This window comes from Panicum virgatum, chromosome 5K (genome assembly GCF_016808335.1).
Source record: "Panicum virgatum strain AP13 chromosome 5K, P.virgatum_v5, whole genome shotgun sequence".
NCBI lineage: Eukaryota > Viridiplantae > Streptophyta > Magnoliopsida > Poales > Poaceae > Panicum > Panicum virgatum.
The window spans coordinates 8,610,153-8,632,048 of NC_053140.1; the positions used below are offsets into that span (position 1 = coordinate 8,610,153).

At 45.0% G+C, this 21,896-nt stretch overlaps 1 protein-coding gene across 1 annotated transcript; it reads right to left on the reverse strand.

Annotated features, from left to right (window-relative positions):
* Positions 1-10,299: 10,299 nt before the first annotated feature.
* On the reverse strand, positions 10,300-11,689 carry LOC120706113 (LOB domain-containing protein 42-like). The gene is made up of 2 exons (XM_039990687.1): positions 11,344-11,689; positions 10,300-11,222 (listed from the first exon to the last, which is right to left on the reverse strand). Exons 1-2 carry the CDS (start codon positions 11,531-11,533, stop codon positions 10,519-10,521), a joined length of 894 nt encoding a protein of 297 aa, XP_039846621.1. The 5' UTR covers positions 11,534-11,689; the 3' UTR covers positions 10,300-10,518.
* Between the last annotated feature and the right edge of the window lie 10,207 nt (positions 11,690-21,896).

The window sequence follows — 21,896 nt, forward strand, 5'->3', positions numbered from 1 at the left end:
TCCGTCGACGCCCTTGCAGATGGCCAGCTTGAAGTCAACCTTCCGGACCTCGGCGTCTCAGCCGAAGACATCGCGGTGATGCGTCGTATCGACGCTCGCATCGAAGAGGCGCGAAGGGCTCAGCAGCAGGCCTTGGGAGCAGAACCTTCGGAGCCACAGATGACTACAAGTTGAGGGAGGAGGAGCTTCGCTGCAAGGCGATGCAGGAGAAGCTCCGTGCCCAGCGGCTGCAGCTCGAGAAATTGCAGGCACCACCACCACCGTAGAAGGAGATGATCAGGGTCAACCCGCGGCAACAAGAACCACCAAGGTTCCGCCCAAAGTTCGTGCCGGTCGAAGAGATCTCTGACCATTCTGAGTCAGATGGCGAAGAGCATTATCGAAGAAGGCATCAAAGAATATCACCATTGTCCGAAGAGCTGGAGGAGGTGCAGTGGCCTCATCGCCTCAACCCAGCAATATTGCCGCAGTTCGATGGGGAGTCAGACCCCGAAGAGTTCATCCCCAAATACAAAGCAACCATAGAAGCATCAGGAGGAGGCACCGCATGTAAAGTGAAGGCGCTCGTCCTCGCATTGAAGGGCTTGGCGCAGCGTTGGTATGCAAACATCCCACCAGGAACCATTCTGTCTTGGAAGCAGCTACGCCTCGAGTTATGTGCAAGTTTCCGCGCCGTGAGGCCCGACGAAGTCACGTCTTGCGATTTTCACGATCTAAGGCAAGGAAGCATGACCTTGCAAGAATATCTTCAGAGTGTCATGAAGCTTCGCGCAAGAGCACCAAATGTTGCCGACCAGAGCATCATCGATTCAGTGGTGAACTGGATCAACCTGGGACTATACGGAGAATACATATCCCGGCGCAAGCCGAAGACAGTCACGAAGCTGTTCGAGATAATGCAAGAATATTGCATATCCGACCGTGCGAAGAGGAGAAGGCTCGAGGAGAAGAACGAGTAGAAGATTTGTCGAGGCGCCATTGCAGTGCTTCTTTTTTTTTCTCCAGAGTAGCCACCTTCGCCTCCAGATCTGCGACGACAGCCCTCGAGCTCTCTTCAACTGCCAACAGTCGAGCGGCACAGCGCGCAGCCACGAAGGCCTTCAGCGATAAATCTTGCGCACTCTCCAGCATGTTCATCAGTCCACTCGCCATCAAGTCTTTTTCCATTAGAGGGAAGCAAAACGAGCCACCCGCCTCCACCAATAGTTCACGCTCACAGTCCCGGCTCTCAAAACGAAGGGACTTGACGATCTTGCCGCCAAGACGCACGGCCTTGGGCTTCGCGCCGACCTCCGTGGCAACAGCTTCGGGGTCAGCATTGCGGACGAAGAAGCTGCTGCTGTCCGACGTGCTGCTTGACTCTTCACCAACACTCCCTTTCGTCCCAGAGCTGGACGCAATGTTCTGCTCAGGCAACTTCTCGGCATCTTTGCCGAAGGCAGAGACTTGGGGCGGCGCAGATGAGCGACGGGGGGAGTCGATGACGATGTTCACCTCCTCGTCACCTTCCTCGTCATTGCTCTCCGGAGCGGTGCTGAACTCAAGGTCCAAGTTCGGAGGGACCGCCCTCAAGGGTGGCGCCTCTTTAGGAACAGCGAAGGGTGGCGCCTCGGCAGCCGCGCGGTTGCTATCTTCACTCCCATCGTCTTCGGAGTCCCCCTTGCTTTGCAGGGGAGACTGCTGCAAAATGGCGTCGATGAGCCAGCCTCTCTTCTTCGGCTCTGCGGACGAAGACGCTCGTTTCCATTTTACCTTTTCCAAAGCCTTCGCCTTCTCTGGGCCGCCCTGGCCCTCAGCAAGCTTCAACTCGGCCGCCCGTTGAGGAGCGGAGAGTCCCAAGACGTGGAACACCAAGTTTCGTCGAGCCCCGCTAAGATGCCCGATTAGGGCTTTGTACTCGTCCCTCGAGACCGACCCGACCATCTCGTCGGCCCGGCTCTCGATAACAACAGGGTCCACCCCTACATCGCCGAAGAGGCACAAAGTGTAAGCAAAAGAGTGAAGTGTACACCTCCATAACAAGAGCTTAAGCATGAAAACTCAGGGTCGGTCCGAAGGCTGAAGACGGTCGCAAAATCAGGTACCGGAATACCTTCGATCCAGCGGTCCTCGGCCAACCAGCTGGAGATGTCCCAGCCGACCTTGACGGGAAAGTAGCCGCACGCGACGAACTCTTCGATGATGTCGCGCGTGCTGAAGGTCTTCGATAGTTTTGCAGCAGGGCGAGAAGAGCCTCATCTTCAGCTCGGACATGACAGGCGGCTTTCGGCACATCGCCAAGAGCAGCAATGCGGTCGACGGCGACGGGATGGGTCTTCGTGACTGTAACGTCCCACCTCCCCGAGGCCGGGCCCGCTTACATCTGGCTGCTTTCTAGGACATAGACTGTCCTCACAGACCAACACCAGTCTTTTCTGCACACTTTGTCCTCACTCGTGCGCACCCGGGAAGAACTTCCCAGTCGGTCACCCATCCCCAAATTTCTCCGGGCCAAGCACACTTATCCTCGGAGTTCTTTGGAGACCGGCTTCCGGAAAAGAAGTTGTAACTTGTTGATATGAGTATCCTATTAAGCCCTGGGCCGGGGTGTCACATGCTCACCCTCTTAAGAGACCGACGTCCTCGTCGGTCAATCCCAAGCTAGGAACGTCCTCTCTTGGCCACGTCTCGTACTTCCAGTGCCAGCAGCCCATGTACCACGTCCGTGCGTCCAGTGCCAACGGTCCCTGTGCCACGTCCGTGCTCATGCCTCCGCACTTACGCCCGTACGTGCCCGTGAAACCGCGAGAGTCGGCTCTGATACCATTCTGTAACGTCCCGCCTCCCCGAGGCCGGGCCCGCTTACATCTGGCTGCTTTCTAGGACATAGACTGTCCTCACAGACCAACACCAGTCTTTTCTGCACACTTTGTCCTCACTCGTGCGCACCCGGGAAGAACTTCCCGATCGGTCACCCATCCCCAAATTTCTCCGGGCCAAGCACGCTTAACCTCGGAGTTCTTTGGAGACCGGCTTCCGGAAAAGAAGTTGCAACTTATTGATATGAGTATCCTATTAATCCTATTAAGCCCTGGGCCGGGGTGTCACAGTGATGGGGTCCAATGTCACCTTGTGATAGAACCAGTAGGATGACCAATCGTTGGCCCACTTGTTCTTGCTCGCGGGGACTGGACTCGGAAGGTTATTGTGAAAGGCGAAGGTATAACAGCCATATTGAGGAATGGCTGATATCTCCGCACCTCCGGTTGATTGCATAGAAATCTTCTTCGGTTGATAATGCACCCTGAAGGCACGAGAGAAGCCTTCGGCGCTTGGAGAAAGGCGGCAGGTCTTCGCCAGTCACATGTACAGATTCAGCCGCACGATCGAAGTAGGTGTCATCTGATGCAAGTACACCTTGAACAGACGAAAGATGTCCACCACCACGGGGTCCAAGGGCATCCGAAGGCCGGCGGTGCACAAGTCATGGAAGACAATCACTTCGTCGGTGCGGGGATGAGCAATAGTCTCACCCGTCGGAGGAGCGCGGACATCGTCAGCAGAGACGAAGCCTCGACGAGCCAAGTCATCGAGGAGGGACGGAGTCATCTTCGACAAGCCGAGTACGGTGGTCGTCGGACCTCCCGATTGATTCTTCTTCGGAGCCATCTCCGAAGATCCAGATTGTTCCGAGGTCGCCACTCTTGAAGTGTATTACCTAAAAGAGTTCGAACAAAAATGAGCTCCGATAGAACCTCCGCGAGATGACAAACGAGGAGGCTGGAAAGCAAAGGCAACGTGAAGTAGCATTGCGTAGTTGCGACGCTACTATTTAAAGGGGGGGGGCGAGCGCGAGACCCAGCACGCGCGGCGCCGCGAAGTGGAAAGATGGCAGTGCCCCGAGCTACGCGTCTAAGATTAGAGAATCGAGGGGCAATTTTGTCTTTTCAAAGCCACGAGCCAAAGAGAAAATTCCCCGCCAAAAATTTTAATTCGATAATTTGAGCGCAAACTAACTGTTTAATTCTGAAATCTTTCCTCCCTCAGCGAAAGTATAGCATTTTACAGGGTAACACGGACTGTGCTTCGCCGGACACCATCGCGGCGCCTAGCCCTAAGGGTGGTGCTTCGGGGCGCTGATGGCGCCCACGGGGTTGAAGCCTCGCCCCTCCTGAAGATCGGGCCGAGGCTCTGAGGGGCTACTGTTGGGGACACCACCTTCGGATTGGACGCCGAAGGTTCGCGAAGACCAGACGGCGTATGCGTTGAAGCCAACGCCAGGAGTGAACGTAGAGGACATCCATCTTCGCTGGTCTTCAGGCGGTAAGACGAAGATACGGGAAGACCGGGCAACGCAACCGTCAGGGCGAGGAGTTATCAAATGGGTCTCATGACCTTCGCCGAGATGGCCGAAGAGGACCGTCTGGAAGTACGGGCCCGTCTGAGCTGTAGCGCGCTCACGTTGCCTTAGCAAAATTACATGTACATTTAGGAATATTCCGAGAATATGACCGTTGTAAGAGTACAAAAGCATAATTGCATCTAGGAGGTGTAATGCCACCTATAAATACTCCTTGTCATGCCCATTGATGGGACAGATGGAATAGAGAGAGAAAACCTTTCCTCCTTGTTTGCGTGTTCATTCATTACTGTTGTAGTGTCCGTCCGTTCCGGAGACACTCTCCACCAACACACATGGCTATTGGAATCCATCATTTCTTTTCAAGGACGACCACTAATTTTAAAATTAGCATGCGGTTTGGTTGATTAAGGAAGATACACTTTAGAGAAGAAGGAAGAGGGGAGATTAAGAGAATAATGTCCCCTTCAACTTCTTAATTAGAGGAAATGAAAACACGTTACCCTAGGGTAAGGTCTACACTCTAAACATATATAAGGTGGAAAGGAATAGTTTGTATATACTAGAATCTCTTAAAAATTCCCCTAGATGACAACACTCAAAGGACCAAACTGTTTCCCACTTCCAGAGAATATACATTTAGCGTGGGACAGCGCTCCAGTCATCGCAAGCCTCGTATGGTTTAATTTTATTGCATTTATAGCTGAAGTTTGTTGGATTCGGTTTTCTGTTTATTCATACGACTATGGTATTCGTTTCCAGTAGAACCCGAGTATTGTTGTGTAAAATTCAGAAAGCGGATGTGGATCTTACTATTACTAATTGGAGGTTACTTTTGAAGCCTTCAGGTGATGCCACCTAGGATTCTAGGTGGACAGTCCAAAAAAATATAGAGAAATCCTACAAATTCTCACAAAAATCAGAAACATCTAGCCATCAATTCGGCAAGTCTAATCATAATAGCCATTGGACCTGTTATATTTTTCTAATAAATTACTCACCTTTGCCATTATAAAAATAAACTAAAGTAACCCCCTACACATGTATCTAAATTACCCACCTCTGCCATTATAAAAATAATCTAAAGTAACCCCCTAATCTTCATGTAAATTACCCACTTATGTTATTATAAAATAATATCTAATAACCCCTAAATTTTCGTATATATTATCCAGTGATATCATTATAAAAAACTAAAATAAACCCCAAATTTGAATCAATATTATATTATTATAATAAAATCTTAAAGTTCATCAATATAAAATTCTAAATTACTATTTTTATCATCATTAGTACATTATTTATGTTATTATTTATATAAAAATACTAACCGTAATGTGTGTGTCACTATATATTCATGTATAAGAGAAGAGATAAGAATATCAATTTTCATGTTATTCACATAGCTCAAACAATATGTTCAATTAAATACATATCAAACATATATGGAGGTATGATCCAAAGTGAGAAAAAAATTGTTAGTAATTAAACCTATCACATTTATTATAATTACATAATAGTAAATATGTATCTTTATAATACTGGATTAGAATATTTAATTGGTTAAAAAGAGCGTGAGATAGATAATTATTAGATATCTCTAACTAGCCCATGCGTGAGCACGGGTTGATAGACTAGTATACATAACCGGGATGCAACCACTACAAGAAATGCAATTTAGCACTGCTAGCGCTCGGACGTTCGATCAAATATTTTTTCATCGGGCACTTCGTCGCAGCACTAATTGATAAATAATATTTGTAACATCAGAAATCAACGCTTACAACATAAAAAATATGTATACAAATGACTCCGATATCCGATTCGATGATAAAAAATACTCATCGCAACATTAACATCATATTTTATGCAACATCCACTGCACAACATAAAGAAACAATAATTGCAAAATCGATACTTGTCTCTTGCAACATGAGTCGGAGCGTCTGATTTTTTCTACACGTCGTTGGACGTCCTAATCTTAGCATTACCAAATGCAATTACTAGCCCTAGAATCTTCTTCCTTGCAAAATTTAATTGCAAGGAAGAAGATTCTAGAGCTAGTTTGCAGCCGAACAAAGTTTGCAGCTGTTAATATTTAATTGCAATGACAGCGGTGTCCCTACTCGGCCATTTCCAAGGAAAGTAGCACAAGCCCTTGGAGTTGTACTACGTTTTAAAAGGATATAACATAAATATAAATAAGTGTTAGGAAATTTAATTCGCTATTTCCTTTTGCAGCTTATTTTTTTGGCGGCGGCTCGCATTCTCCAAAGCACTAACTGCAAGAGTGCAGTGTCCCTTTGGGATTAACATTCCCAAAGGGTTTTGATTTCACCCCCAACGATTTTGCTCTCTTGCCAATAATTGCAATTCTTGTATAGTGAATCCAATACTCAAACGCAATTAATTGATTAATTATTTTTAAGGATCTAGATTCTTTCAACATCTGCCGGCAGGTTTTTAATTTAATTAATAATTAGCCGTGTGCCATGTATGGAGATTGCTCATGATTTCTGCTGAGTACATACCAGTTTAACATATTTTTGCAGGAGTATGTACAACACATTTTTAACAGTTTATATTATTCAAGCAGGAATATAATGATTCGTACCTAATGATGAATTAGCTTCCTACTCAGAAAATATAACATTTTTAGTGCCTAAAACATGAAATATTGCCATTTTTTATAATGTCATTCCCAAGAATTCATTGTAGCATTTTTGGATATCTTTGCGAGTCAAGTAAGAGTACTGTTGGACCATACTGTTGGACCATTAATGGCACGTACACCCTGAATGCACATGAATTTATTGTCTTTCCCAGCATCATTCGGATCTTGAATAACATAGACCTTGTTTACTTGCCTCCGTAAAATTTTTGAAATAGAATTTTTTCACATTTGAAGTATTAAATATAAACTAATTTCAGAATTTGTCTGTAAACTACGAGACAAATTTATTAAGACTAATCAAGCCATCATTAGCACATGGTTACTGTAGCAGCCAATGTAGCAATTTAATGTCTAATCATGATCTAATTAGGCTCATTAGATTCGTCTTGTAATTTACAAGCAAACTATGCAATTAGTTTTTTTATTTTGTCTAGATTTAATACTTCATGCATGTAAGATTCTTACTCGATGTGATAGATTTGGAATTTTGATTTTTGCAACTAAACAAGGATAACTAGAGCTAGGTTGTCCTATTCATAAAAGTGCATTTATTTTGGGACAAATTTTGAACTCTAGAAGTGTATTTATTTTGGGATGAAGATAATATATATTAATGATATTTCAACATATTGATTAGTAGAATATATATATTATTTGATGAATTAGCACGTAATATACTGATTGCTGATTGCAAGAGTTTTCAAGTGCAATGATTACATTTTGAAACAGGTATATATATATATTCAGGAAAAAGATAACTCAATTAGAGACAACCAAAATAGTATAGTAGTTTGCACCGCACAGTGCTAATGGATATCTCCCAGCAAATACTTAAGACCGAAAAATACTTAAAATTAAAGAACCATGCATGTTTATAGTGCAAATCGATCATTAGCGTATGCACACGAATATTATTGCGCTGTTCAATTTTGACATCAGGGAATCTATGCATATATAGATCGTACCATGCTTGCACCAAATTAAACCACACTACTGCTACCATTGGGTGCAGAGTCGAGATCAATACTTAACCAACTACTTGGCAAATTGGGTAAAAAACTCTGCTCTTCGTTTGTCAGCTCTTCAGCTGTTTGGAGATGATCAAACCCTAGCTAACTTTCGCATCGTTATTTATGCAACTTGCCTCCCCATCGACATGCCTTTGCCATATACATTGAACCCTCCCCCTTGTGGGGGCGCCGCGTGCACCAAGAAAAGGTTCTGTCTCCCTCGACAAAGAACAACTGCAAGTTGTGTGCACCATGTACGGGGATAGTCAGATATAGCTAGACTCGCTCCTGCGAACCATGCATGTTTGCTTTGGCGAAGATTTAGGACAGCAATCTTTTTGTTTTTCCATTGATGTTTGCAGCAGAAAGAGGATATTAGCTCGATCATGACAGGGACGGGCCCAGTGTAATTCAAGGGTACTCAAGTAAATACTCATTATTTTTAGCAAACAAAACTTGTATATGTAATATTATATATATATATAATTCAGAAAAGCAAAAATTTCAGGGTATATCAGACCTCTTATATCTCCTTCTCCAACCCAGACCCAAAAAAATGTGGTTGGCTGGCTCACACGGCCAGCAGCTGAAGCTTGCCTGACCGAGCCAAGCAGCCAGACCACTCACCCCCAAACATCCTATCTCCAGGCCGAGGCTAAGCGGCCGCCCATAAATTCTAGACCGCTAGGCGCGGTAGGATAGACTACCCTCATAGACCAGCACAAGTCTATTCTGCACACTTTCACTCGTGCGCACTAGGAAAATATTTCCCAATCGGTCACCCATCCCAAAATTGCTCCAGGCCAAGCACGCTTAACCTCGATGTTCTTTTGAGACCGGAATTCGGAAAAAAGTTGCAACTTGTTGATATGAGTATCTTATTAATCCTATTAAGCCCTTGGTCGGGATGTCACAGTGCAGGCACGGAGGTCGGCGGTGCCACGCCCATGCGCCAAGATCGTGCACGGCCAGGGCAGGCTCCACTGGTCGCGGGCACTAGAGCAGGCCGCACATTGGCGGACCTACAAGGTAGTCCATATGGGCCTTGGCATACCCTAAAAAATAGGTCAGGTCCATGTAAAAAAAATCCTATCTTCAAACCCATTAGCCCACTATAACTTAGCTGGCAAAAATCCTCTCGTGAGAACTGAACTCCAGTCTCCTCCGAGTCACGCATGACTCGTTGAATGGGTATTTCCAGCTTGAGTTTAGTCAAAACCAAGAAGATGAATAAGTTTGGTGATAGTATTTTGGATGATTGTCTTGTCACATTAATTGGGCAGGATATTTTCTTTGAAGGGGATGAAGGTGATATAAAGGAGACTTTCATGGCCATGACATTGTAGGCTGGATAGGCACAAGTAGTACAAGGATAGGCACAAGTAGTACAATATTAAGTAGTATTGGAATCTTCTTTGGACTGCTTTTACTTGACGAATTCAAGACAATTTGTTATTTCTTACTTGTATTCCGAATGCTTGGTGAATTTTTACTATCCTTTACCGAAGTAGAAAATGGATTATTCTGTTTTGTACGTGAAAATTTTGGCACAGCATACCCTATATCAAAAGCCTAGGTCCGCCACTGAGGCCGCAGAACAACAAAAGTGAAGAATTTTTTTCATGTTTTGTGAATTTATTCTTGCAATTGTTGAATACTAGTGAATTTTTGATAAATTTATAGTAATGTACTGACCAATATGTTTGTGGTAAATTGATAGTGAATTTATGCTTTGACTGTTTGTGATAAATTAATAGTGAGTTATGTCCTATGAATTATATTTATACATTAGGCTGTTAAAGGAAAAAGTTTAGGCTTCGAAAATTTTGAATACCCATACTCATCATGCCCCCCCTCTCTTCCCTCTTCATGCACAGTAAGGGCGCGGAGCCGATCTTGTAGTCATTAAGGGAATTAAAAAATTTGTTGGCTTGTTATTTTCTAAGAACAGATCCATTTGATTTCAGGGCTTAGTGTGTTACTGGTGCCAGTTCTCTCATGAGCATAACACTACATCTCGTCATATACACGTGGAAAGCTAAAATGAAAAGTAGTAACCAAACTTCATGTATATGTACAAACACAGATTCAATTGATCAAAACTCCATTTTTTTTCTGGGAATAGATTGATCCCACTCCATAATAATGATAAAGGAAATCATTACACGAGATTATAGAGGTATATCATCAGGTGCTCTGGCTACGTATATTGATCATATAATTACACGAGAGCATGCAATAGCACTATACACGAAGTTCTATGTACATGGTACCTATACGATTTGACATACGTCACCGCAAACATCTGAAGTAAAAAACGGAGTATCATACATCATCAGAAAGGCAAAAAAAGGATCTGCACTCAGAACTGTTGTTAGACGATGTCTTCAAAACCAGAGGAAGTGAAAAAGACTCCTACGGATGGATAAATACATGGTCGTCGTTCCTCTGTCAATCACAAAAGCCCCACATGATAACATATGCATGACACTCCATTATCTAGCTCTAGAAATAGAATCCATCGCCAAGCCGAGCTTCACCCGCGGCTCGCCTCTGTGACAAAGCTGCTCGTCGTCAAAGTCTGACGGCTCTGTCTTGTGCGCCGTCGGGGGGAGGCCTAGCGTGAGATCCAGGCCATCCGCGCGCTCATCGCTTTCCCTTGGTGGCTCCGGCTCGGACTGACTGACATGAGAGACCTCGACGGTGTCCCCGGAGGCGTTGCTATCGGTCTCCGGCGCGGCGTCAAGGCTCCCTGCGGAGTACTCTTGGCTGGGCTGCCGCGGCGCCCAGTTCAGCGGCTGCGCCTGCCGGACGTCGGCCAGCATGGCGGCCGCCGGCTGGGAGAAGACGAGCTCGATGGCGGAGTCGCCGCAACCTGCTGCCGACGACCTGTGGGCGCCGCCGCCGGAGCGTTTGAATTGGCCGCGGGAGCTGTTGGCCATCCGGTGGAGGGCGGCGGCGGCCACGGCGCCTTGGTCAGCGGCTTGTCTCCTGGCGACGTGGCGGATGTCGCAGGTCCGGAGAGGCGGGACGGCCGTGGCGGCGGCGGGCGGCGGCTGCGCGATGGGCATGCCGCGGAGGACCGACTCGACGGCGGACTGGCAGAGCTGCCAGTTCCCGGACCAGAGCAGGCCGACGGAGCCGTACACCGGGTTGAGCATGCGGCCGCAGGCCTCGTACAGCAGGGACCGGAAGATTGCTGCAAGCGTCCATGGAGATCATCGATCACATGAGCACAGTGCATGCCACAGTGAGGGACAAGACAATCATCCGAGATCCGCGAGCAGGATCAGAGGAGCTTGGTGCATATGCATGCGTACCGGGTCGGACGTTCTCGGGGCCGGCGGTGATGAGGTTGATGAGGCCGGCGCGGCCGTAGAACTTGGCGAGGAAGACGGTGGCGTTGCCCTGCGCGTCGGGGCTGCGGATCCACTGCAGGCACGGCCGGATGGCGCAGGTGTCGCTGCACCCCTTGCGCAGCACGCGGCAGCCGTTGCAGCTCATCCGCATCCTGATGATCTAGCCAACTAATCACTGTGCCCTCTCACCGGAAGTCACCGGCTAGGCTACGTCAATGGTGGGGGAGGGAGGAGGGAGCTAGGAAGGAGGCGAGCGGAGAGGCCGGAGCGGAACGGTGTGCGTGCAATGAGAGGGGTGATGGAGTCGGAGCTGCGGCGGGGTATATAAAGCTAGCATCGGGAGGCGGAGCCGCCGCGTCTGGTCTGGCTGGATCAGGAGACACCGGACTGGGAAAGCCTCCGGTTTCCCTGGGAGCGGAAAGCTGGTTTGGCGAGTGGGGGCCGTGACCTAGCAAATGACACAACTGACCCCTATCCAAGTTGTATTGTTTGAATTGGACCACAAGTTTCGTGCACATAAACAGGAGGGGCCTAATAAGAGGTTTGAGCGTTTAAAATTGACAAGATCTCTGGAGGTGGTCCTAGGTCGGATTCAGCTGGAGTTGAATATTTAGGACTAGTTGCTCAGAAAAGAAAGGATCCGGCAGAAGGTTCTGCAAGAAGAAACAAGTTGTTTACTACTTTTAGTACAGCAGAAGTTATCTAAATAAAACTGGCTTCCAAGTGAAATTATTACTTATATCTTTGACATCGTCAAAAACCCATGCATGTCAACCTTTTCTCCGATCCCTTTGCTGCAATCCGCACCAATCCGTTGTTGCACGTACATAACCAAACTGTAGAGTAAGGGCATGTACAAAGCAAAGCAATGATTTGGCAGAACACTTGTAGGGAGTTACTTAGTGCTAATAACCGGACGATCCATTTCCGTTCTGTTCAGCTGGCTGTGGTTGGTGGCTGATGGTGTGAGAGAAAATCACTGTTGCTGGTTGGCAGCAGAACACTCATATCACCCGCCCACTCTGACTTCTGCTCCCCAAAAACACTCCTCGACGGACCCGGCGGGCGAGAAGGGTGGCGGCCGCGACCCCCAGGCGAGCCTCGTCGTGCGCCACCCGCACAGCCCCTGAGCACGCTGCCCCTCGCCGCCGGCGAGGACACGCCCAGGCAACGAGAAAAGAACGACGGCCGGCCTTGCCGTGTCTAGGGCAGGAGGGGCATTTGGGTAACTTCTATGTGGGACTCGGTGCCAGCGCGTGGCGCCCATACGCTCGGGCTGCCTTCGGGTGCCTTGCCACCGCGCGCAAGACTGCGCGGGGGACGAATCGTCGCCCTCGCGCTCGCTCGCACTCGCACACGCCGCCACAGCAGGCAAGGCGGCCTGACGCGACGACGACGGGCCGTGCCCAGAAGCTGGCCGCCGGCGCGGATGGATCCAAGCACCGCGCCGCGACTCCCGCGGCCGCTTGAGGTCTCGCCGCGTGCGTCCCTTTCCTCTCGGGGTCTCCCAGCGACCTGGGGGGCCCGTACCGGCAGCATGCAGCGGCCGGATTCCTTGCTGTGTCTCCTCCCGTCGTCCTCCTCCAAACCGACGACTCCAACTCCAACTCAGCTAGCTGGTACCCTGTGGGCGCCCGAGGTCCCGACCCATGGGCGGTTTTGCTCCGCCTGCTACTTGTTTATAAAATACTCACCGCCCAGTCTCCTTCCCTTTTCGATCCAACTTGGTAGGAGTAGCACGTCTCCTCAGATCAACCGTTGATCTCGACCTCTCTCTCTCTCTGTCGCCCATTGGTTGTTTTGTTCATGTCCCAAATCATTGGTTCATTAGCACCAATTACGTACCTCGATCGTGTCTCTGAAGAACTACATAGTAGCTACAACTTTGTGTGTACTAGCATATATATGAGGCCAGTCTCAATAGTGTTTCATAGAGGATTTTGTGACATTATAGAGAGAGAATAATGAAGTTTCATGAGATGTGAGGAGAGTTTCATCACCATAAAACTCATAGTAGCTACAACTTTGTGTGTAGCATAGTAATTAAAAGAAGGAAATATGACATAATGATCAATCTTCTTTGTACATGTAACAACTGGGTTCTTCAAATTTTTTTTGATATGGGATTTTTTTTGAAAATTAAGTAATGTTACATCTAGGTGATACAACAATGCTTGAATAAATTCCCGACGACCTCTGCCTGAAACGCACGATCTATCCAAAGATAAAAAGCAGTCTAATAACTATCAATCTGTAAGCTAGACTGCCACCTTTATACCTAGGTAAAAAAAATCTTGGCCATTAGTGCCAATCGCTAAGAGGTTAGTGCAACTGGATCTTATGCAGTAAGCTTCTGGAGGATAGCCTATATGTAGGAAGCTAGTGCAAAATTGTTAACATAACCTTAAAAAAGAAGAAGTTTGCATTGTTTGTTTTTTGAAGATTAACGCATTGCAACACAACCACACAGACCTAATAAAATAGGTGTTTTATTTGTTCTCATCTGAACATAATAGTGGTTTATGAATAAACTAAGCGCATTCTTAGGCTAATCTCAGTGGAGAGTTTCATGTTGATATTTTTAAGATAGCTACACACTCCGTCCATCCTGAAATGTAGGGTGTTATTGATTTTTGCAAACAAAATAAAGAGATGGGAAAAGATGCATGTACCCCTCATTAGTTCTATGTTTGGTTAATTAATCGCAAGATTATCATCTAGCTATTGGTTGCCGCACCAAAACCTAGGAGATCTTCATTCCTTTTATTACTTCCTAGCCCACTAGAATTAATGGAGGGAGAAAGATTAGACCCAAAGGACCCTAACATTTAGGTACAAATTTTAAACTCTCTAATGCCTTACATTTCAGAACGAAGGGAGTAAGCAAGAAGACCATGAAACAATATTTAAAACTATCTCTCCCAATACATAATTTTATATTGTGGTTTTCTAGTATCTATGTTGCATTTAATTTCAAGACTCAGATGTGTTGGTTTTCACGTAGGGAGAGTTTCATCTAGATGAAACTGGTTTCTTCTCTTTCTTCTTAAATTCTATGCCATGCCATCATATAATTCTACATGGCATGCTAATCAATGTGCATGAAACTCCTATGAAATTCTCACTGGGAATGCATGGGAGTGTCATCGCACAGTTACCAATACTGGGAACTTGTAACTATATGCTGGAGGAGTGTCACCACCATGACACTCCTCTCTCATCCCATAAAACTCGATCCTCTTCGTCACTTCTCATAAATGACTCTTTCATGTCAGCAAATTTGACGATGTGACATTGACATTTAACGCTCATGACACTTCTATAATACTCCCATAGATTGGCCTAAGAGAATCAACAAATTTTATTTCTTAATATGCGGTAGGTAGCTGGTGAAACCGCTAATCTACCCTCTTAACTATTATGAATTGAATTAGTATACATTGATTCGGTTCTTTTAAGATTCACCACGACGTACTGAGAACCATGCAAAGACCCGGTGGTGGTATCAGAAGGCTAGCTCCGATCCATCGCATCATGAAAGAAATCAACTCGTACGATACAATGCCAAGTTGCATACTATCATATGGGATAGTTGTCCGTACGCATTTCTAGTCTAGCAATGTTCGTGTGCTAGCTCAGCCTCAATGGACCGATGAATCCTCGTCCACTTGGTGTGCCCAAAAACAATGGTGACGGTACGGTGTTAGGATATTTTCTTATCATTAGCATATGCTTAAATATTCTTGGAGGGGTGGGAAAGAAACATCCAAATAATAAAGCTAGGTTTTAAATGGAACTGTTGTGCCTGTCCAGCAGTACCGGTACGATCTATATATGGCAGCAAATCACGGGTCAAATTAGCTATATATATACCTTGGATGCCTTCGGGCCGTGGCCCTTAGCAAATAGTTAGTACTAAAAAACTTCCTTTAGTTAGCCGTACAACCTAAAAAGTCACTTGGAATGCCTTCAGGATTCAAGTATTAGGCAGAGGTAGCTCTACTAGCTAGTTGATGTTGCTTGGTGTTATATTTATCTATAGGCAAAGCTAGTCTATGGAACGAGGATGATGCAATTCTTCCTTCACGTACGTCTAGTTATCTGAAAAAAAACTCAAAAATAAATGTGTGGAAGTATTTTTCATTTGAATAAATTGCACTTCAGGTCCCCAAACTTGTCTCGCAGTTTTACCTAGGTCCTCAAACTCTCAAATCATCCATTGGGTCCCTAGACCATTTTAAGTGATCCATTCGAGGTCCCAAACGTGCCACACGTGCTTCCGACGCCGACGTGGCCTGCCACATGGTGCCACGCTGGCAAATATTTACAAAAGACCCCTCTAATTTGTATCATTATTCACTTAACATCCTCTCTCTTCTCTCATCTCCTCTTCGGTGGCAGTGGCATCTTCTCATCCACGGTGGTGGCGGGGAGGTCCGAGCCGAGGTCGCCAGAGCGGATCCGCACGTCGAGGCCACCTCGGGCAAGAGGACCCCGATGAGACGGAGGAGAGGAGGTAGCTCGCGCACAGCTGAGGCATCCCCCCCTCTCCCACCCCTCCACCCCGAGGCCCCTCAACCGCCGTCGGAATCACAGGGATCCCGCCATGACCGTCTAGGGCGGCAGCTTGGCTTCGTCCGCCCCTTCGCTGGATAGAGCTTCTACTCGAGCGAGTCAGGGCCTCCCTCACTACCAAGCTCCACCCCCGTGCCCCATCCCTCACTTCCCTCTCCATGCTCCTCCCTATTTTTTCCTTGAGCAGAGCCGATTGAGCTCAAGCAGCATGCCATTGCCGGCCAAATTCGCGCTGATTCCCTACATGGATCTCAAATCCCCCGCACCAAAGCTCATTCACCTCAGTAGCTCCCTCCCTAACTCCTCCATGGTTACCTCACCACCCGACCGGGAATCAAAGATTCCCCGGCCGCCGGCCACCTGCACAGCCCGAACGCCACCTCAATGGCGAACTCCACCCTCTGGCTACTGTTTCGCCCACCCAACAACTCAAATCGGATTTAAGAAACCTCCTAAAGCTCATGCGCTCAACGCTCCATCGTGTTCACGTCGTTTCCGCGCTCATCCATGGCGCCGCCACCACCATGCCGCTGCTCGTCGCGGGAAGCGGGCGCATGGAACTGCGCCGCGCCCAGACATGCTATCCGCGGTCCCCCGATGCTCCGCCTCCAGCCTACCTTGCCACTGGCAGGAGCCGAGTGCCCGCCATGGTCCCGAGCTCGTCATGGCGTGGCCTTTGAATGGTCAGGCCACCTCTGACCAGTGGGGCCCGCTAGTCAGAGGCAGTTAGAGAGGTGCTGGAGGAGGCCGGTGGACTCAAACTTATAAATGAGTTTGGAGGGGGTTTGTATATGTTCATTAGTGAGGCATTACATGGCATGACACATCAGCATCTGGAGCTTACTTGGTGCATTTGGGACCTTGGATGGACCCCTTTACGCAGTTTGGAGACCCAGACAGACGATTTGAGAGTTTAGGGACCTAAATGAAACTTCAGAATAAGTTTGGAGATCTGGGGGTGCAATTTACTCTTTTCGTTTTCATTGCCACTAACAAGACCAGCCTCAATGTGTTACTTCGTGCATGATGGGATTAGTATAGCCATCTAGCAAACTTGTGACTACAAACTCCTTGAGACAAGGATTCAAAAGGACTAATCTAGATGTAGATAAAGGAGCAGACAAAGGTTTGATTATATATATCTAGCTGCTACTTTTTAAATTTTTAAAAGGGAGAATTCTCCTTGATGGCATGTAATCATATTTTTTTTGAATATGCACCAATAATAGTACACTTGTGAATATTTTGATAAATCAAAATATACAAAATAATAAGCATTTTCCCCCAAAAATATGTCTATGTAATACAATACTCCATCTCCGTCCAAAAAAGATTGTTGTTTTAGCCTTTAAAATTTATCCCACGGAGAGTGTTTGTTTAGCTTGTAGTAAGATCCATCAAATTAAAGCAATGTCAAGGACCAAGAAAAAATTATATAGAAAATTACATAAAGGCAATAAATTGCTTAGTAGATTTTATTTTTCTAGTTCCAATGCATATGCTTTTATTTAGGATCTAGAAAACCAAATAAACAACACAAGTTTCAATCACAACTGTTATACTAATTAGGGGCAATAAGATCATTTCTTAATGATAAGTAATGTGTCTGAAATTCTCTAAAAACAGACTTTTCGGGATGGAGGGAGTAGTCCATTTGACTTTTTATAAGAAAATAAATGTAGTGTATGTAAGAAAATTACAGTTATCTATAGTAGTATTTGGAGACTTCTGCATGAGTCCAAAAAAGGCAAAGAGTCGTGGTATGTATAATATGATTCACACTTTCACATAATGAATGACTAGCATGCATGGCAACACCATGATGAGTTAGACAGAGAAGGCCTTAGTGGAGTGTCTGCTATATTTTGGATCGTATGGGTATATGCTTGAGTGATATATTGTTTTTAACAATATAAATATCAATGTATAACCTCTTTTTCGCAGACTTTAATTTTCAGAGGCGCATACTAGCTAAGATACTGAGATATCGTTGCATAAAGATTAAAAAGTAGGACATCATAAAGGTGAAACCTACAATGCATGCAGGTGTTGGCCATGGAACTTTTTACGAAAAGAATAGGTCATGGTCTATGTGTCTGATGCCGTGTGTAGTCTCTTAGTTTTCTTGTTTTCTGTTTTCTCCATTGCGAAAATGACAGAGGCAGTATGCATTGTACCCCCTCATTCCAAATTGTAAGTCATTCCAACTTTCTTGAAGAGTCAAAATATTTCAAGTTTGACCAAATTTATACAATAAAGTACTAAAATTTGTGATACAAAATAAGTATAATTAGATTCTTCATTAGTATATCTATTTGGTGCTATAAATCTTTAAAATATTTTTTTATAATGTTGGTCAAACAAAATTAGATTCTTCGTTAGATATAGTTTGGCTCTTCTAGAAAGTTGGAATAGCTTACAATTTGAAGCTGATGGAGGATGCAACATCTGGAATGATCCTTTATAGAAAAAAAAAGCTAGATAAGATGGGCACAGAAGACAAGACATCCAAATATATAAATTTAATTATAAAGGTGCAACCATCATGTTATGCATAAATAGGAAAAACTATACCATAAACTTTGGGAAACACAAACATCCAATACAAAGCATGTTACACGTACAGTTGTGGTATCCACAGCAAGCACACATTGCAAAATGCTATTAAAGACTAAATTAATCCGCCTAACGTATTCAAAGTTTGCTTGCAGCTGTTGTATTGATGATTTGATTTGACTAGTTTAAGTTTCTTAAGCGCGAATCCTAAGGCCAATTGCATAAGGCTGGCATTTCTTTTTTTGGAGAAAACCAGTACGGAAAGGAATTGAGAGAAATAAACTAAAGAAATCCAGACTTCTCTCCCATAACATTTGCACATCCACTTGCATATCCCGATGTTGCTGTAAGAAACAGTGAATATGGTCACCCTTATGACTGGCCAAACTAGCCCATGGTTTGGGGTTTGAGTTTGTGGTCGATGTTTGCAGTTAACAATGCAAGTAGAGCTAGCGGGCGCCATAGGCTTGAAAGGTCAACTATATATTTGAGGCCCCAATTTTGCATAAATTTCTCACAATCTTCCTTCAGTTAAAGTAGTAGTTCTGTATTCTAAGTTTTAATGCAAAATTTTAGCATGAACAAAAGCTCATGTTAGGGGAAACAAAAAAAAAAGAGAAAAATCAGACTATATGAATATATAGTAACGGGCCTTGCAGTCGATGCATACTGAACGAAGCTCACCGATTAGTATTTGCAAGTTTTCCCCCCTTGCATATATTTTTATTCAGCGTCAAATTTGGAAGATGGTGTTGTAGATGATAGCATGCATTATCTATTCTTAATTTTAACGTATTTTTATGTAGTTTTTTGGGTTTTACTGTGCGTTGATATCAAGGTACCCTAAATCCCTAATGGCAGGTAACACTGGACGAGAACATATCCAATGCTAAGTCTTACAGTGCTACATACCATGCAATCAAACACGGTCGTCACTAAATCTTTACAAGAAAAATTATTCATCTAAAAATACGAATGGATAGAGCAGATACTCAAGTGCAGATATATCTTTTCTCTCTCTCTTTATTCGTAATAGTTTTTGTTCGGCCTCAAATTTTCCATGATGATTAATTCTTGCATTCTCTGTCTCTTTATAGTTTTTAGATGAATCTTCCCTACACCTTTTTAGATGCCCCCGTGTTTTTAACATGATAACACTAGCAAAAGTTTAGCCCGCCGCAGTAGCACCGGAAACGTTCTCATTCGTTTAATTAGTTCGGACCGTAGAGAGCTAATTAAGTTTATTACTGAAAATATATTAACAAAAAATATTGACATAGCTATAGAGACGTAACATCTGCTGCACTGCGACATATAAAATGTGGGAGCACACAAAGAGAGGAAACCATTAGGTTAGATAAACAAAAGACTTCTAGACCCACGATTATTTAATTTAAACCAAACCATGCATGCATCCACAGCGCGGCGCAAACCTGCAACCGCTTAAGAATCTAGCGGGGATCGAGACTGTGACCCGCTCTCTGCGGCTTGCACACGTCCTGGTTTTTTATAAATAAGTTTTCCACTTACTATACGTGGATGGCAATAACAGCTAAGCCATGACATAATCCCCGATCAATATGGCAACATGGCCTTTGATTAGTGAGGCCCTGGAGCATCGTTCACTGCACCCGGCGCTCCCGCCCGGGCGGTTCTCTGGTTTTGGCAGCCCACTTGGCGATTGTTTTGGGGGGCCGACTAGATTGGCGAGGGCGCGTGGTCTCCACGGGGACTCGGCCACGTGGCGGCGTGCCCGAATATGCAGCTCCTCGGTCCGCTTCATCGTCGTCGTCGTCTTTCTCGATTCGATCGAGCTGGCAGAGTGTTCGAGGCACGGTCCAAATCGATAAGCTTGACCGAAACAATTTGATGTAGTTTAAATTAAACATTTGAAATATTCTTTAATTTGGAAGGGCTGTGAATCTATCCCAGCCTCGGTTATTTGGGCCGGAAGAGGGGGCGACTACTGTAAAAACTATCGAGAATCGATTTCAACTTTGAGCATAACTAATGCTTATTGCTTACTGCTCCTTGAATATGCCTGTCATTTGAGAGATTTCTACTTCCGTTATTTATGATCATTGGAACCATGAGAGGTTACAGCTTGGGAGAGTAAATGACTATTTTATTATCAACTCATTAATCTTTTAGCAGTGGATTTGGCCAACTAAGTACATAGTAGTAGTAGTTATATGCAGTTTGTACAATTCAGGGAAAAAAAAGACTCTTGTCTATTGCCGATTCACTTATAGATGCTTTGTAACCCCATAATCTGAGAGTATTACCCAGAATACCTTTTCAGTTCTCAGCCATTAGTTCATTGCACATAATCACCTCATGGAATCAGTCTTAATCACTTTTTTGCCAAAAAAAAGATGTTTGGCAAAGTTTTGCCACCTCCTGAATTCAGCCATAATATGTTCAAACAAATTATGTGGCTTGTTGTTTATGCCGATTGAATAAAAAATCCTATGAGCATATATGAATATAAACATGTGTTTAATATTTTTTTTAAAATACGTGCGTGCTGCACATACATTTTACTAGTAAATTAAAGATTTGAATACAAATCTCTCTACCCAGGACCTATTTCTAAAGCACATAAAATTTTCATCTAAATTTTTGGTTTGGTCCGCCCAAAATTTTGGATTGGCCCACTTGTAACAGGTGCGCCTTAGTCCATCCTATATGTGGGTCGGGCTAGCCATCCGTCCACGACTCGATCAAGTAGATTTCTACAAATTAACACATGGAAAACTATATGTATCTGATACTTATACCAACTTTATCCGTTGTAACACACGGGCACATTTGTGTGTGTGTGTGTGTGCGCACGCGCGTGTGTGTGTGTTTCAACTTTCAACTTATAAGTTGGAAGTGATTGAAGTGCTTGGATGGACGTCGGTAGCTAGAGTTGATTCATACCGGATGTTAATTAGTCTCAGAGTTCGAGTGATAGGGAATGAAGGTAGTTTAAAGTTAGCCGCTAGTACATTATATCATCAGATGAGTAGATCAAGGTCGATCAAGATTGTGTTCTGTTTCTTGTGTACCCACACAGCTACAACGCCAAACACGAACCCCCAAGCCGAAAATTCTTTTTTTTTAGGAAAAAGCTGGAAATTCTTCACTAAACATGATTGCTCGTGCAGAGAATATTTCAAATCCTTATACCTAATTGTTATGGTCAAGCTTGTTGATTTGGTCCGTGCCTCGAACACATGGCCAGCTTGATCAAATGAAAGACCATATTAAGCCAATCAAGGAGCTACATATATACTGCAAATCAAGTCCATCAATGATCCGTTATTGGAATCTTGCCGAGGTCATGCACCCCTATTCTCATCTAAATATATATTATTCTTATTTCTTATTTCTCAATT

Excerpts from the sequence above, each read along its gene's own strand:
- LOC120706113 (XM_039990687.1), bottom strand. The coding sequence starts at position 11,533 with ATGCGGATGAGCTGCAACGGCTGCCGCGTGCTGCGCAAGGGGTGCAGC. Across the intron at positions 11,223-11,343 it reads CCCCGAGAACGTCCGACCCG|CAATCTTCCGGTCCCTGCTG; the intron begins GTACGCATGCAT and ends GGACGCTTGCAG.